The sequence below is a fragment of the Eriocheir sinensis genome, chromosome 5, assembly GCF_024679095.1.
Source record: "Eriocheir sinensis breed Jianghai 21 chromosome 5, ASM2467909v1, whole genome shotgun sequence".
Classification (NCBI taxonomy): domain Eukaryota; kingdom Metazoa; phylum Arthropoda; class Malacostraca; order Decapoda; family Varunidae; genus Eriocheir; species Eriocheir sinensis.
Window position 1 is genome coordinate 10179898 of NC_066513.1, and position 18542 is coordinate 10198439.

General features: G+C 42.4%; 1 protein-coding gene across 1 annotated transcript; it reads right to left on the reverse strand.

Annotated features, from left to right (window-relative positions):
- Positions 1 to 4793: 4793 nt before the first annotated feature.
- LOC126984249 (uncharacterized) lies at positions 4794 to 15537 on the reverse strand. Its single transcript, XM_050837829.1, has 3 exons — positions 10633 to 15537; positions 10375 to 10477; positions 4794 to 10284 (listed from the first exon to the last, which is right to left on the reverse strand). Exon 3 carries the CDS (start codon positions 7960 to 7962, stop codon positions 6373 to 6375), a length of 1590 nt encoding a protein of 529 aa, XP_050693786.1. The 5' UTR covers positions 7963 to 10284; positions 10375 to 10477; positions 10633 to 15537; the 3' UTR covers positions 4794 to 6372.
- Between the last annotated feature and the right edge of the window lie 3005 nt (positions 15538 to 18542).

Genomic DNA, 18542 nt, shown 5'->3' on the forward strand with positions numbered 1-18542 from the left:
GCCAGAGCTCGTCTTAAGCGCTCTGCCTGAGACATACGATATTAAAATACTGCGTTCACGAAAAAAATAAAGGAAAAAAGCAGTATTTTGTATCGTGGTTGGGATACCCTACTTCATTCAACAGCTGGATTAACGCTAATGATATTGTAGAAAATGCGTAAAAAGACACCACTCCTCAGTGCACACAAAAACTTTGTCTTACTTTTGAAGAAATTAAAAGTAAAAGATAGAAACCGTGCTATTAAGCAAGCAGCTCGAGAACAATTGAACTGTATGTCTGAAATATTTTCCAATTTGTTAAAGAAGCACCTTACCCTCAATAACAAAGTTATCAAGAAATTACGTAACTATCGGGAAGACATACGTGCAATAGTTAGAAAGAAAACTCCTCTCCATAAGAAAAGACTTATATTGACATCGAGACGGGGTGGTAATATATTAGCTGCTATATTACCTATTGCCGCTTCCTTGATCGGAAAATTATTTGGATAATGCGCACGTATTATCTTTTTCCCGAGTCTACCGCTGAACGTGTTTTAACGGGTATTAAGCCTAAATACGCCAACTCCACGAGTCCGGGGGTCAACGGTCAATCGTGTTTCAACCCGCAGTCGACCCATCCCGATCACATGCCAGTCTCTGAACATGTGCCAACAAGCAGCAGCGGTCCTGTTGTGTCGTCCCATGGTGCTAGACCAAGCACTCCTACAAGATTGAACCCGTCATCTCGCTCTGTAAGAAAGAAAACTTACAAAAAAAAAGAAAATATCGCGATCTGGTGTATACAAAACCACAAAACTACCACCCGTGCAATTTAGAGTCACAGGGATTAGGGAGAACAAGATTTCCTCCAGTCCTGAAATAAGTAATTTAATACCTCTGTATGTTAAAAGTATCGACGTGCCATACGCCAATATGATGCTAGAACGAATAAAAGACAATCCCATCGTAAAATAGGATAGCCGAGGCAACCTATTGTCTTCTGTTCGATCCTCCAATATCCTGTACATGTTGAATTTACTCTCTAATGCAAGTCAAAAACCAACGATTGCTGACATTGCTGATATAAAACACATCATTGACGCCACGGGTGTATTACCTAGCGAAATAAAAAATACGCGCGTGCGGCAAAAGTTTCAGGGATCTGGTTTCACCAAACAACCATCGTTGGCAACTTACAGATGGGTTCCATATTAAATCCGCTTTTCCAATGTGCTAGTGCAGTCCTACATTGTGATTCAAGAAAGAAACAGAATCATGGACATTGTAGATACTGAACCACGTTGGACGCGCGGCTTATACAGAAGGAGCGGCGACGTCATGGAGAGAGAAATGCCGGAGGCGAGGACGAACACGCTCGGACACGGTGGTGCCCCGAGCGGGCTTATAAGAGAGAGCAGATGGGACGATGGTTCCGACGGGCCGTCCACAGTGACAAAGGCCCGTTCCCCCTTTTTAGGGGGTAAATCTGGAAAGAAGGACGATGGTTCGCTACTCGTCCCTCGCCATCAGCTGAAGCGGTACCATTCATCACTCACCAGTATACCAGAGGACACCATGTCGGACGCCTACGTGCTCAACTACAAAGACGGTTCTCCTGGCGATGACATCTACCGCAACAACAAGACCATCATCGTTACTTCCCTCAACTGCAGTTCCTGCTACGAAAAGAGGGGGTTTACTGGACGCCTACATGGATTATACCCGCACAGTAATCTCTACCGCGAAAGAAGCCCGATCTATCAACTGAACAGGTGTCGCTGGGAAGATCGTGGTATTCCCGGTAGTCTGCATATTCGCTATCTTCCGAGTGAAAATCTTTCTTATGTGGCGTGTATCATAACCCAATATGCTCCTGGCCGCGAACTGGAAAATAACCCTATAAACCAAGGATATCTTCAGAGGTCAAGAGATCAAAATTTCATTCGTGGGGTAAAGGAAGACAGTTATGATAACCGTCTCCGCTGGTTTAAAGAGTCCATCACAAAACTGGTAGAATGGGTGATTAAAAGCAACATTACAAGTGTCGTCTTCCCCTACAATATTGCAAGCGCTGGAATTCTTTACGTGTTGTGGAAAGCTGACTACCAACCGCATCTCCAAGAGGCTGCGGCTGAACTCCAAGTGCATAATATATCGTGCGTCATCCTGGACAGATGGTGGACCTGCGATGAGCCTGAAACAAAATTAACTCTATCTGTGTCTCCCGAGCGAAACAGGAAGAGGAAACTGGTGGATACAGAGGACGACGCTGTGGCTGACGAATGGAAAAGAAAACGGGACGGTGCTGTAGTCGACGTGGATCCTAAATAACTATAGCTCCAGACAATTTCCCAATAATTATGTACATCACTAAATGTAAAATATGTCAATAAATAACAATGTAATGATGTTTAGTATGATTTACCTTCAATATGTAATTGGCATCTCGTCATGTCTACCTCTATATAATGAAATAATTATAATATTTTTGCCAGTGTCTTGCTTGCTCTAAATGGAGTCACATCATATATATGTTACCAGCATTGCGGATGGGGAAATTTACCCCAATTCCAGCACTAGCTTTACTAATAATATACAAACTCTAACATTAGACAAGGACGTGGAATATGAAGTCGGTCTACTGAACGTGTTGCTTCCCCGTCGGTATTACATTGTTAAACCGGGTGAACCAAAGTGTAGTATACATCTTGAATGTGGTATAAGACCAACGCCAGATTCAGAAGCTATTGAAAGACGCACACTGTCAGAGGCTATTAATGCTAATATCTTGTATAATGACACTGGGTATTTGCTGATGTGTGTTAACGGTATAATAACGACATTGATAAAGGAGATGGTCGATGGATACAACTACCATTTACTAGCGTATTCTAGAGAGGTTCTTGCATTTAGCTCAACAAATGATCATTTAACTTTGTTCTGCTACAATGGTTATCATCCACAAGTTGTATTTATTAAGGTTTCCTTTGATACGCGACTGGCCCAGGTTCTCGGTTTTGTCCCCAACTTAGGTTATGCTGTGTTTTCTTCCTTGGGTACACATGAAGAACAAAAAAAAAAACCGTTCTTGTTCCGCTACATGGTCATGCCCCTCTGTTGAGAAATGGTGACGTACAGTGTGTTCTCATTTACACCGACCTTTTCAATCCCTCTAGGTATGCAGGGAAAAATGTAAATATTCTTGATGCCTTTTCGCTCTCCGGAGGTCTAACAAAAGGCGTGCATCCTACTATATATATGTCCCTTAAATCCAAAGTAATTGATTCGATTTCTATTAAACTCGCAGATCAAAAAGGTCGTCCTATGCATTTCGAAGAAGGATACCCTGTTACATGTTTACTTCATATCCGATCGCGTTGAATCTTTGAGTACATTTTGCTGTATTAATAGGAATGTTGTCCATTTGAAAAGACAGTCTCCTCGCCGCCACCATGCGGGTTACATTCATCCCTCCTTCCGTAGCAGAATATCATACCCTGTTTTCGAATGGCAAACATATATCATCCCGAGGGAGTGGTATTCATGATATAGTCACACTTTCTTATGAACCAAGCTATCACAGAGGCGGGAGTTTATTCTCGGTTTTAGCAGGACTCGCTAAAAGAGCTTTCCCTTTCCTAGTGAAAAATGTCATTGTGCCTTCAGCTCGAACATTTGGAAACAATGTTCTAGATGATATTTCACAGGGAAGCAACTTGAGAAGCTCTATAAAAAACCATGGAATTAATTCCTTAAAGCAAGCTGCAATGAAATTGACTAGAGGAAGCGGGAAAAAGAAAGTCAAGCGAGTCGGGAGGAAAAGGTGTTATAAAAAGGACATCTTTACCGAGTTGTAATCGTTGTTGAACTAAGAGCAGTATGGCGAGCATCACCAGCGCGGTTGGTGTCGGGGACCCACGTTCTCCCCTGGGGCAATATGCCGCCGGTGTCAGTGAATTGTTTCCCCGCCCCAACAAAATGAGATTATTGGAAACAACGATTGCCTCCCATTATGATGCTGATGTTTTACCTACTAACCTTGGATTCAATATGAAATTATCCGATAGATATATAGAATTTCTCATTCCTGGAACACTTGGCAGTTTTATTGATTTGGGGAAATTGGTGTTGCACACCTCTTTACGCTTAACTAAGCCAGACAATACTACTCCTCTCGAAGACGCTCAACATGTTGAATTTGCAAATAATACCGCGCACAGCCTATTCAAATCAGTGCAGTGTTTTTTGGGAGATGTAGCTGTTGACAATAATGTACTTTATGGGTACACGTCATACGTTAAAATGCTGAATACTTTGTCGCCCAACAAATTGAATACAATTGGAGCCAATGCTAATATTACCATCCCAGAGAACTGTTTTATTTCCAAAGTAACAGCAGAATACTTTGACAATGCCAGCGCGCAACACAAGACCATTATGAAGCGGGTTAAGACTCACGGTATACAACTCTGTACCCCGCTTCTTCTGGATATAAGTTCTTTAGACAGTTACTTGCTCGATGGTATTTCGGTTAGACTCCGAATGGAACTATCTAGTAATGCATGGCTGCTAAATTCTCCAACTGGCGATAACATTCGTCTGCATATAGATTCAGCCAAGCTGCTTTATACGCGACTGTTTCCTTATCCTAATGCACTTCATGCTTTGAACGCGTCTCTCGCCACAGGGAATCTTTTAAAATCGACATTTACCAAAACCCTCTTGAAAACCTATGTGCTAGTCAAAGACCAAGCCTCAGGAACGTATAATCAACCGTGGGGTAATGTTATTCCGGAAAAACTCTTGCTTATTATAACGAGCATGGAAGCTCATTCTGGCGACTATACGCTAAATCCATTGTATTTGAGCCATGGCGATATAAGTCAAATAAGCTTAAGTGTTAATGGTAGAACCATGTATAATATTCCTAGTAAATTCCCTCATGACTATGCTGAGCTCTACCATCGTACTTTGGATGCACTTGGTTTTCACAAAGACCATTTAATCGGAAAGGATATTTTCGGCAAGGGGGCAATGATTTGCACATTTGATTTGCGTGCTGAAAACTTGAATGATAATTTGCCCGTTGAAATGAATGGGGGGCTTAGACTTAGCTTGAATCTAAGCAAGGGAGAAAACGAGAACCGTCTGTTGATACTGTTTGGCGAAACAGTGGGTATAATAACAGTTAATTCTGAAAGACGGCTGCAGTGTGATGTGCGCGCTTGAAGCGGCTGTGCGATGAACAACATGGAGATTGAAAGAGGATTGAGGGGGCACATAGGAAAGCAAGCCTTGTTTTTAGGCGTGTTATTGGCAGACAAGGTAAACTCTATACCTCGATATAGAAAACCTATAGTGTGCATCGTAAATACGCTACCAAGTTATTCTAAAAGAGAAATGGGACACTGGATTTGTCTCTACTATGAACCGGGCATGGCAGTGTTCCTAGATAGTTATGCTCTCGATCCAAAACTATACTCTGATCATTTCAAATATATTGATTACCCCGGGCTCAGTATGTATAAAAATGCATTTCGACTTCAAAGCACGCCAAGCGATGTGTGCGGGGCTTATGCCATGTACTTTGCCTACAATGTTTCACACTTGGGTGTAAGAGAAACTCTTGAAAAAATATGTATGGAGTTTTCCAAGACTGAATATTTGAGGAATGATGAACACGTGATGAGATTCGCTTACAGCAAGTTTATAATGCCCGTATGGCATCAAACATTTAACACGTGTTCATAAAAAGTAAGTATTGACTTATTGATTTTTTCATATTGAATTGTATTACATTCCATGAAGCTATTCTAAGCATAAATAATTTTCTAGTTCCTTTATCGGGGGGTGGGGTGGTTGTATACCATGCTTAAATCAGAGGTCTGGCTCCACTCACAGGTCCTCACTCGTCACCGCCACTACCCCGTGCTGCCCCCGCCCCGCCCCGTCCCGGGCCCCGAGCAATCCTGTCGCATCCTGTCATCGCAGCGCCCGCTGCCGCCGCCGCCGCCGCCGCCTTATTTGGCGGGCAGTCTTTTATGCATGAGCCGGATCGAAACATAAAAGCGTTTTATCCATATGTTTCCACAAATCGAATAAATTTTAAGACAATTATTTTATTTTTCATCCGTTTCTTTTTTTTTTTTTTTTTGATAAAGGACATATAAACAAGTCAAACAAACTCAATGTTTATTGGAATTTGGTCAAATTATGATTCCAGATTCATCATGTGCAATTTTATAATATCACAGGCTCCAACATTAGTCCTATATACAGAATATATTTACATATATTTTATATTTAACATAAAAATAGCAGGCAAATTCTTACACTATAAACAGTATATACAACATTCACACCAGTCCCTATCTTATAAACAACTACAATTTATTCTGAAAAGTCTGTATCTACTAGCATATATTCAAGGGGGGATGATGAGAGCATTTGATTTATTTCTTCCTGTTCCGCGGCTTGCATTAACATGTCATCATCCGCCTCTACCCGTTTTATCATGGGAAAATATTGCTCGGCCAGCACATCCCGTTCTCCCCACAATTCATAGGTTTCTTCTTCTAGTTCTCCCATTTCACCGACCTCTTGCCCACCCATTACCTCGGCTAGTCTCGCTTCTATTATGCCTCTTTCATCGCCTTCCTCCAAATTGTCTTCGTTTGACAGTGTCATGATCTGGGCTACCTCCTCCTCCTGCTCTTCCTCCTCTATCCCTATAGAATTATCGGGATGACCGTAAGATCGCGACTCCAAGGTGCTAATGTAGTATCTTTTGTCCTCAACTACAGATATCCCTCTCTTGGGATATGTTACTGTACTCATTCGTCCATTGCGCACTGTGAATCCCTGATAGTCAAAGGTAAATGTTTGCTTCTGGAATAGGGCGTCTTTGTATCGCTGATGAGCAATTTTCTTCTTTATGAACTTTGGAACGCCCTTAGGTGAACTCAAGCGGTCACCGTCTGCCAAGAGGATGGAGTAGCACTTTGGTTTTACACCTACAAATTCTGAGATGGTTCTTTCCCCCACTTCAGACTTGAGAAATCCAAGCTTTCCTTTATTGTCTGTACTGTACAAGGAATGTGAGGGGCTAAAGTTGCTTGTGTCTATATAGCTTTTGAAGGGTTCCTGCGAGTACTCTGTTAATAGATCAGGAGTTTCAATTTCTGTTATTAAGGAATCAGTGTCACAATACACTAGTTTCGCCCGATCTCCGTAATGAGCCTTCAACACATTGTAATAGAAATCATATAGTCGCAGCTTGGGCAGCTCTAGGATGTAGTAGCCAATGTAGTTTGGATGATTCACCCGTGAATATTTCCTATGGCGAGTTACAACTACATGGCCATCATTGAGGGGTACAACGCGTTTAAAGTAAGGACTTCGGGCCAGCTTCAAAAACTTTTCGCGGTTGGTGACAATATCTATGTCTTCACTATATTTGGCCACGTTCATCAGGAATCGACCAAAAATGCTGTTTGAAATACACTTGATTGCATTTTTCTTGATAGGACAAGTAGCACTTTTGCGGGCTTCTATGTTATCCTGAATGAAGTCCGCAAGAAAGTGCTTTTGCTTAAACGTATAAATAGCATGCACTTTTTTAACAACCAGGCCTAGTCGAATAAGTAGTTTAAGGAAGGGCAGAGCAAATAGCATTTTCTCCTGAGCAGCATGTGTTCCAATCAGTATTATGTTCTTACACGGTGCTGGACGGTTTTCTTCTTCATACCATTCGCGTGTGACTGACGATATATCTCTGTTGGTGATATTGTGTCTTCTGATGATCAGTGGGAGGTCATCCGTTTTCTCAACGACTTCACGTGAGACAGCCTCAGTATCGCACAGAATGAGATATCCAAAATCGCCATCGGTTGCTTGATTGACCAAGCCCCCGCTCAAAAACGACTGCATTTCTGTCTCATCTAGTTTTCTCATATCCCCACATGGCAACTTCTCTTGCATTACAGTGGGATAAAGACTGTTGAAGTCAAGATATGAAAGGAAAGTGCTTCTATCATGTTTTGGATTAAACTGAGGGTTCGTGTAGATGTTATTGGCGCGTACAAAACGACGCACAACACTTGCGTAGCTCCCACGCACATTTGTTTGAATGCAATGATATATGTTTGGGCTACTAAGCACCTCTAATTCCTGCTGTTTTTAGCAGAAAGGAGTCATAGGCAAATCCTGGCAGGCTAACATAATTTACAATATCCAACCTCCACTGGGTTTCCAAAATACCTCGCCACTCTAGGAAGACATCACATAGAAGGCCAACATCCACTTTTACAAAAAGCAACAAATAGTCCTTCAGGCTCTGACACCCAGCTACTTTCCAAACATTCTGAGCATGTTTATAATCACTTTCGGAAAGTTCTGCTTCTTGAAGCGAATTGAAAAAATCTTCGCGGGATGGAAGACGTGTCTCGGAAAGTCGTTCCATCGAATCCATATAATAGTCATAACAAAACACCTGCTTTCCCTTGATCAGTAATGGCAACGCAGGTGCTGGCACATCTTTCAACATCGGTTGTGTGCATATGGGTTCGTTCCCATTACTGATGAATTGGTTCTCTAAAGCCGCGAGTGAACCAGACATAAAGGCATACGAGTCAATAAATCTCAAGTCATTTATGATGACTTCATGGTATTTGTGAACTGAACGTTTTGGTCTTAGTTTGATTTTCAAGTCAGGTATCGTTAATTCACGCAGGATTAACGACATGTCGTAATTAGCATTCTGTGCAATGAGAGTGAGCTGCAATTTGTGATTTTTCATTTGGAGGTTGCATCTATTACAATAAGCTCCAATGTAATTGTTTCCTGATTTTTCATGGTCATGATGTTTTACTCCTTTACCTTTTAAAAAACCCTGTTTACAGAGAAGACAGTGAGTTTGCTCATTGTGACGTGCCGTATCTTCATCGGTCATGTTGATTTTATTGTAGCCTGTAGAAAATTTTAACTTTTTCCAGGCACACTGCATTGTATGAATAAAATGGTTTACAGCATTACTTCAACAATAGGATCCGCTTTGTACTGTTTTTCCGTTTCTATTAAATATAATGTAAGCATACGCTATGGCAAAGTGATTTCTCTTTACACATCCAGACACATTCGAAGAAGGCTCTACGAGAATACTCTCAAAGTCATAGAATGCTAAATAAGATGGCTCATATGCCTTAGCATGATTAATAAATTTCACAGTAGAGCCCGCGGGTGGGAATCTTAGTCTTGTGATCATCGTTGGGCAAATTAGCACATGTTCAGCAAGCGTTGTCTTGTTCTCACAGGCGCACAGGCAGATATCGCAAAACATTTTTTTCCCGCGACGTCGGCAGGTAAACAGGTTCATGTATGCGTCAAAGTCTTGGATAAGAGCTAGGTGTCTGTTCCCCAACAACAGACAATGAACAACTTCTTGATCTTTGAGCCCCTTTCTGACTAGAGTTAGTTCGCCTTTTTTGTCTTCAACGTTGTCTAGACAGTAAACGCGAATACTTATGTTGTTTAATCTTTCAAGCCGACCGAGGTCTTCCCAGGATACCGGGGTTGGAATGTTACCCGTATTAATAGAGCCCAAGCAAGCATTCTCCCATTGTCTGCTCGATGGAACTACATTTCTTGACTTTAGATAGCGATAAGCTGTTAGAACTTGGAAAACACAGTCCGTGGGTCCCGAAGGGTTGAGAACTTGTGTTTTCCCTGGAACACCCTTAAGATAGGGCACATACTCTCCATTACTATTGTGCAGCATTATAAGAGAGAAGGAAAATTTTACGCTAACTATTTCATCTAACGTAAATCCACTGCCCTCTTCGTCTGACATGTCATGTTCAAACCGATTAACAAAATATTCGGATAGTTCACGTACATATGAATCTATATCATCATAGCTAATTACCTGCATATGACTTCTCATATACATATATCTATATTGAACTCCATCGTCGGGGTCTTCTCTGACTAAACGCAGATGCATGTCAACGTACACTTTAAAAGAAGGAGGTCTAACCTGCTGGCAGCCTTGGAATACAGACTCTACTGCCTCGCGAAGACGGTCAGTGTTGTTGTTGAAATATGATGCAATGTCGCCGTTGTCTGCTGGTGGGACGGGCACGTCGATCGTTGTTAAGGCCCCGTTGAAATGTTGGCTTATTTCACCGGGTGTTGGTGAGGGTGTTGTTGCCGGCCGTCCCGGGTTATAATAGCTGGGCCCTGGCTGTGGAGAACTGTTTGGATGGGAGAATCCCTCACGACGGGCTTGCTTTTTCCTGCAGGTGTCTGAAGAAAGGTAAAATAATATTAGAGGGAACCAGTGAAATTACAATTTTTTCCTTAGAACAGACGTGTGCACAAAACGTAGAGACTTACCGTTTGTTCCTGTATTCGCTTGTTTTCGTTTTCGTCCACTACCGATCGCTGAAGAGGAGAGCAATGGCTGAGCCTACCAGACCCGCCTTCTTCGGAGATAGCCCTTAAGGAATATGAAACACATAAATGAAATTTTATGAACCTCTCTACCCCGCACATATTTTACTGTGACGCTTAAAATACAGTATGGGAAATGTGTCTCTTGTAAAACACATTTTAACAATATTGCATTTCAGAAGATACTAGGTTTTGACCTACCTTTGGTTTTGACTGGCTTCGTAGCTGAGACCCGTCCGTGGAGAACAACTTCCAATATCGCTAGGGCCTGGTTGAGAGAAACTGACATCTGATCGATCAGAGCTAGTCTACGACGTCTCTTCTGAAAAAAGATAGAAAGACTAAAGTCGATATTGAACATGTTGCCCAACTCTCTACCCCCCTCCCGTCATCCACATCTGCTACTGATTTTTTATGACAGTCATATAAAGTAACGCGAACATTTAAGTACTTATCATTGTTTCTAGTAGATATATCTTTCGATCCAGTCCCAAGGCCCTCTGGAAGGCAGGTCGCTCTATGAGCTGCGAGTGCGGACAACGGGAAGTAATTATTACACCATGAACATTTGATGCAGGTGTGTACAGGGGTCCTCATGTTTACGGGAAACAAGAACAGGAGACCTCTTGACCCGAGACCTCCTTGAGAACCTGTGAAGTGCTCGTTGGTTTGACGCCCATAAATACCCCCCGGCGTTGTGTGTTCGTTTGTACGTGTGTGTGTGTGTGTGTGTGTGTGTGTGTGTGTGTGTGTGTGTGTGTGTGTGTGTGTGTGTGTGTGTGTGTGTGTGTGTGTGTGTTCCTCAGGTCAGTCCTTAATGACCTGAGGTTTATTGTAATGACTTGAATCATTAAGGCTTCAGAAGACCAGAAGGCGTGGCCTCAGATACATGGAGATGCCATCGAAACATTTTTTTTCCGTGATTTTATCTCGTATGAACAGATGTGTGTGTGTGCGTGTGTGCGTGTGCGTGCGTGTGTGTATGTGTGTGTGTGTGTATGTGTGTGTGTGTGTGCGCGTGTGTATGTGTATGCGTGTGCGAGTGTGCGCATGCATGTGTGTTCCTCGGGTCAGTCCTTAATAACCTGAGATTTATTGTAATGACTTGAATCATTAAGACTTCAATAGGCGTGGCCTCAGATACATGGAGATGTCATCGATCCATTTTTTCCGCGATTTTATCTCGTATGACCAGATGTGTGTGTGCGTGTGTGTGTGTGTGTTTACCTAGTTGTATTTACCTAGTTGTAGTTTTACAGGGCCTGGGCATTATGCTCGTGTGGTCCCGTCTCCGTATCTGCATTTATCCAACTTATCTTTAAAGCTTTGCACACTCCTCGCTGATACTATATCCTCGCTCAGACTGTTCCAAACCTCTACATTTCTTTGCGGGAAGCTATACTTCTTTGTGTCTCTCAAGCATCTACCCTTTCTCAATTTTTTACTGTCTCCTCTTGTATTTCTGCTTATGTTTCCTTCTGTTAGTAGCAGTTCTTCATTATCTACTTCATCTATTTTGTTTAGTAATTTATAAATTTGGATTAGGTCTCCCCTTTCTCTTCTTTGTTCCAGTTTTGTTAAGTTCATTTCCTTTAATCTTTCCTCGTATATTAATCCCTCCAACTCTGGGACCATTTTTGATGCCATCCTCTGTATTCTTTCTAGTTTCTTTATATGCTTCTTCTTATGGGGGGACCACACTACCTCTGCATATTGTAATTTTGGTCTAATCATGGTAGTGATTAGCCTTCTCATCATGTCCTTGTCCATGTAGTTAAATGCTACTCCAATATTTCTCACCAAGTTATATGTGTCTCTAAAGATCCGATTTATATGACTCTCTGGTTGATTATCATCCCTCATCACTACTCCCAGATCTCTCTCTTCGTGCACTTTTTTTAATGTTTCACCATTTCCCATTTTGTATATCCAGATTGGTCTTGTTTCACTTTTACCCATTTCCATAACATGACATTTTTTCACATTAAATTCCATCTCCCAATCCAACATGACATTTTTTCACATTAAATTCCATCTCCCAATCCATACTCCATTTCCAAATTTTGTATAGGTCTTCTTGCAATATTTCACAATCTTCTTTGTTTCTTATATGTTTTTGTAATTTAGCGTCGTCAGCAAATAGGTTTATGTAGCTATTAACTCCTTCAGCCATGTCATTTACATATACCAGGAAGATTATCGGTGCTAATACTGAACCCTGTGCTACTCCGCTTTCTACATTTCTCCATTCTGATTTTATGTCCTTGACCACAGTTCTCATCTCCCTTCCCATTAGGTAGCTTGCCATCCATTTTTTCATATTTCCTTTCAATCCTCCTTTATTTTCCAGTTTCCATAATAGTCTTGTATGTGGAACTTTGTCGAAGGCCTTTTTTAAATCTAGATAAATACAATCAACCCATCCATCCCTTCCCTGTGTTCTGTCACTCGAGTAAAAACTGAGTAAGTTTGTAACACATGATCGGCCCTTTTGAAATCCATATTGTTTGCTGGTAATTAACTTATGCTCTTCTAGAGATTTAGTCCACTGTTTCTTTATTATTTTCTCACATATTTTGCACAAAACACTTGTCAGGGATATGGGTCTGTAGTTTGAAGGTTCATCTTTCCTTCCACTTTTATATATGGGGACCACTTCAGCCCTTCTCCACTCATTGGGCACCGTACCTGTTGCTACTGAGCATCTTATGATGTCGTATATTGGAACAATTAATTCATCTCTTACATTTTTTTAAAATATACCCAGAGACTACATCCGGTCCTACTGCTTTTCCCTCTTCTAGTTCTCCCAGTAATTTATAGATCTCTTCTTTGTTTACCATAATCTCTTCCATATGAACTTCTATTTTATTATCTTGTGGCTCAATAAAGATTGTTTCTTTGGTAAAGACTTGCTGGAATTTTCTATTTAATAACTCTGCCATACCTTTAGGGTCATTGACTTCCACCTTCCCGTCTCTCAGTCTTTCTATTGTTTCTTTCGGTTTAGTCTTCCCATTTATAAATCTGTAAAACAACTTAGGCTGTTCTTTGCATTTTTCCACAATATCCTTCTCATATCCTTTTTCTTCTTCTTTCCTTATTTTCACATATTCATTTCTCGCCATTCTGAAGTCTTCTTTGTTTCTTTAATTCTTCCTTCTTTTTAATCTTTTCCATGCTTTGTCCCTTTTTTCTTTTGCGTTTGCACATTTGGCATTAAACCAGTGCTTCCTACCCTTAACTTTGGGTCTGTATACGGGTACATATTTTTTGACACCGGTGTTATAGGCTTCCATAAAGACATCATACTTTTCTTGTACTTTATTTTTTCTCAGTAACTCATCCCATTCCACTTTCTCGTAAAACTTCCCAAGATTTTCCATGTCTGTCTTAGTATAGTTTAGCCTGTTTGATTTGTAAGATTCATCCTCTTTAGTAACCTCCACTTCTGTATCAATTTCTATGGTTACATGATCACTCTTGCCCAGTGGACATCCATACCTTAGTTCATCCTTGATGTATATTCCTTTTGTTAGCACTAGGTCCAGTCTTGCCGGTTCATCGTCACTTCTATATCTTGTATGTTCATTCACTCTTTGTATCATAAGATTTTTCATCATCAATCTTAGGAATCTATCTCCCCATGCGTTATCTCCACTATTGATCTCGAATATCTCCCAGTCAATCTCTTTACAATTGAAGTCACCAACTAGCATAACTTTTTTGTTTTCCTTAAGCATTTTGCTTAAACTCCATATAGTGTCATTGATCATAGTGTCGTGCTCTTCCTTACACCATGAGTTTGTTCTAGGTGGTACATATGCGGTTACAATTGTCAACCTTTCCTTGTTTTTGGTTTCCACATTTACTTTCGCAATTTCAGCTTTACCTTCTCCGTATTCTACCGCTTTCACTGCTAACTCTTTTTTTGTCATTATCATCACTCCACCTCCCCCTTTGCCCATTCTATCTTTCCTCCATATATCATAGTTTTTATTAATCTCTAATTTAATAGCTTCGTTCAGTTTGGTTTCCGTTAACCATACGATCATTGGTTCTTTCTCCTTTATGAAATCTTGCCGTTCCAATTTACTAGTTATTAATCCATCTACATGTGTATACATCACTCTTAAACATTTACTCTTATCTATCTTTTCTAACTTTCGTTCTTCTTTATCCTCTCTCTTGTGTACCACTTTCTGACTCGGTCCCCTACTATTCTCCAAAAAAATATCTCCTTTTCTTCCACAGATCTTTCATAATTCTTCTCCTTCGCCTCTGCTAGTAGTTCGTTCCATTTCCTTCTTTCTTCTTCATTTCTATTTTTCTTTATGTATATATCCTTGCAATCTTCCGTTTCCCTTAATTTAGTTGTTCTGTACAAAATATCCTCAGCCGCCTTCTGTGATCTTAACTTTATTTTTATTGGCCTGGTTTTTCCTTCTGTGTATGGACCCATCCTGTGGATTTCCTCCACCTCTTCCTCAATACTTTGTCGCTCGTCATCATTTAATTTTTTTAGTAGGTCCTTAATTGATTTCAATTCCTCTTTATCTCCTTTTGGCTTATATGTGATCGTCTTTTCCTTCAAACCAAATACTATCACACTCTTCTTCTTGTCTGCAACTTCCCTGACTAGTTCTTCATTTTTCTTTATTACCTTAACCACTTCCTTTTTTACATCTTCCTTATCTTCTTTCATTTGTTGCTCAATTACCTCTCTAAGATTCACGTTTGCTTTCTCACTCTCCACTTTCCAGGTCTTCATTTCACCCAATACCTCCTCCCTGACTCTTCTCTCCTCCTGGGTGACTAATTTCTTTAAACTTTCATTTTCCTTTATAACCTCCCCCAGTCCATCTTTCATCAACTTTTCATATTCTGCCACTTTTCCCTTCAACTCTTCATTCTCTTTGATCAGTTGCATCTCCCGTTCCTCCAATCCACGAACCCTAGCTTTCAGGTCTCTACGGAATTCCCTATTTTGGGATTCCTCGATCTCTCTGCTCTTTATCATATCAATCCACTTATCCAGTTTTCTTTCCAGCATCAACATTCGTTTATAAATGGTTGTCTCTCGGCTGGCGAAGCCAGAGAATGCCCTATTTTGTTCAATTTCTTCATCACTGCTACCGTACCTTCCTTCTGCACCTCGTAACGGTGTTGACCACGTTAACTGCTCCTCCTCTCTGCTCATCTTTCTGGAATTCACTATTGGAGACGGGAACCGACACTTACATCCCTTCCAGACCCCATGTAAACACAACAACAGGCGACCAGCTGATCGCGGCACAGGGAGTGGGGCAGGAGCGGAGCGGCCGTCGTGTTGTTCCTTCGGTGTCTCGTGTGTGTGTGTGCGTGTGTGTGTGTGTGTGTATGCGCGCCTATGGGAAGAGGGAGGGAAAGAAAGATAAGACGCCGGGAACAGGTGCGCGGGACATATTCCAGCCTGGTCATTAACCTAATGTCTTTAACCTTTTCTGTGATTATAATCTTCGGGTTATTCGAGCCCTCGATCTTATCTTGTGTGTGTGTGTGTGTGTGTGTGTGTGTGTGTGTGTGTGTGTGTGTGTGTGTGTGTATGCGCGCCTATGGGAAGAGGGAGGGAAAGAAAGATAAGACGCCGGGAACAGGTGCGCGGGACATATTCCAGCCTGGTCATTAACCTAATGTCTTTTACCTTTTTCCGTGATTATAATCTTGGGGTCATTCGAGCCCACGATCTTATCTTAACTCTTCAAGTACCCTCTCTTCCGTCACCCCCGCTGGGCACCCCCACTCCCGTCACCCCCCCCGCTTCCGTACGGTAGCCCGAGAGGGGGTGGGGGGGATGGGGGGGGATGGGGGGGTAGGGCATGTGAAAAAGTGAAAGATTGGGGGGGGTAGGGAAGGGGGGGGTTCCAGATACCCCCTCTTCCGTAACCCCCCGCCGACCCCAAAACCCCCACTTCCGAGACCCCCCCGCTGAGGCAACCCCCACTTCCGTACATTTGTAACTACTCACGTCATACCGATACCGAAGAGTTCTGGCCGCCTTACGGATCCCAGTTTGTTTCGTCCTATTGCTTTAGCGGAGTGCTTATGTAAGGTCATGGAACGAATGGTAAATAAAAGGCTACTTTTTTTTAGTCAAAAAAATTGTTAAATGATCAACAGTGTGGCTTTCGAAAGTTTCGAAGCACATTGGATCATTTAATGAATTTGGAGCAATGTATTTCAGAGGCATTTGCCAAGAAAGAATTCATGATAGGGGTGTTTCTCGACATCCACAAAGCCTTTGACATGACATGGCGACACGGAATTCTCATGAAGCTGCACGCTTACGGTTTAAGAGGAAACTTGCCTATTTTTGTTTGTAACTTTCTAAAGGGCAGAACATTCTCTGTCAGGAAAACGGGGTGCCCTAGGGCAGTGTTCTTAGTCCAACTTTATATTGTATTGTATATTGGGTAGGCGGTGGCTGAGTGGTAGCGTGCGGGCTCCACATTCACCGCGTGATGGACGACGCGGGTTCGAATCCCCACGCTACCACCTGGGATTTTTCAGTCACCGCCGAGTGGCCTAAAACTACCCACATGCTGTCCTGAAGACCACCCATCAACCCGGACTCTAGAGGAAACCGTCCAAGTGAATCAAGAAGGAGTTCCGGGGGGCAGCATGAGCCAATGCAAGATGGCGCCACTATAAACACTTGCCTGCGCCACAACGGGCTGGGGCCGACCATCAAGCCCCACTACGAAGGCCTACCGGCGCCATAGGCGAAGACGCAAAAAAAAAAAAAAAAAAAAAAAAATTATGATGAATGATATTCTGTCGACAACTCCCTTCCCCCGAAACCTTAAATACTCACTGTACGCCGACGACTGTGCGATATGGCACTCCTCGCCATACGCACAGTTCTCGGCTGGGCGGATGCAAGTTGCACTTGACTTCGTCCAGTACTGGGCCCCGCGGTGGGGTTTTAAGTTTTCAGTTCATAAATGTATCGGTGTTGTTTTTACTTTACGTAACGTACCTGATTTGCGCTTAACCTTAAATAACCAGCCGATACAGTTAAAAAATTCAGTTAAATTCCTAGGTCTGCACTTTGATAGCAGACTCAGTTGGAAAATTCACGTAAATAACTTGCTTGTTCGTTGTAGTAAGAAAATAAATATCCTCAAATATTTATGCAGCACCTCTTGGGGAGCAGACAGAAAATCTTTATTAATGGTGTACAAATCCCTGATTCGAACTCACATCGACTATGGCTCGCAGGTGTATGGTTCGGCATCCGACGCCACGCTGAGTCGGTTGGATGTTTGCGTAAGTGCCTTGGAGCCCTAAGATGTACACGCCCAACCCGGCTTGAGGTGGAGGCAAATGTTCCTCCCCTCCGTATCCGTCGAGAGCACTTGGTGCTCTCGTACGGGATTAAAACACTGATGATGATGATGATGACAAAAAAGATTAAAAATAAAACTACAAACCTCAAAAAAATAATAAATATGGCCTAATAGCCCAGCCAGGGCTGATGGCCAAAAACAAAACAAAAATAAATGAATAAAAAATCGTCCGTTCCTCCCTCCCCCTCCCTCACCTTCCCTTTCTCCTCCTCCTTCTTCCTTCTCCCCCTCCTCCTCCTCCTCCCCAACCTCCTCCTCTTCCTCTCCCTCTTCCTTCTCCTCCTCCTCCTCCTCCTCCTCCTCCTTCCACCTCTTCCACAATTTCTCCTCGTTCTTCGCAGCAGGTCCCTCCCCTCCCTTCCTTCTCTCCCCTCCCTCGGGTCCCTCTCCTGGCCGCCGGGTGCTTGTTGTTGGTGATAGTCAGGTGCGTTATGTTGACAGGTATTTTTGCTCCAAGGATAAGAACAGGACGAGGGTGTGTTTCCCAGGGGCAGGGGTGGGCCATATATCAGACAGGATTGAGGCGTGTATGGCAAGCGAGGGATCGAACCCCATTGTCTTTCTCAGCTGTGGTGGAAACGACGTTTCCCGTGTGCCAAGCGAGGACCTTCTCCGGTGTTTTAGGGAATTGTTAGGTAGAAGAAGAGACGCTGGTGGATCGCCAGTAGTGTGTGGCGTCCTGCCAAGGAGGGGCGTTGGCAATGGATGGCTGTCCAGGGCGAT

What these genes read in the sequence shown, in the direction of transcription:
- LOC126984249 (XM_050837829.1), bottom strand. Translation starts at nt 7,962, where the DNA reads ATGCAAGAGAAGTTGCCATGTGGGGATATGAGAAAACTAGATGAGACA.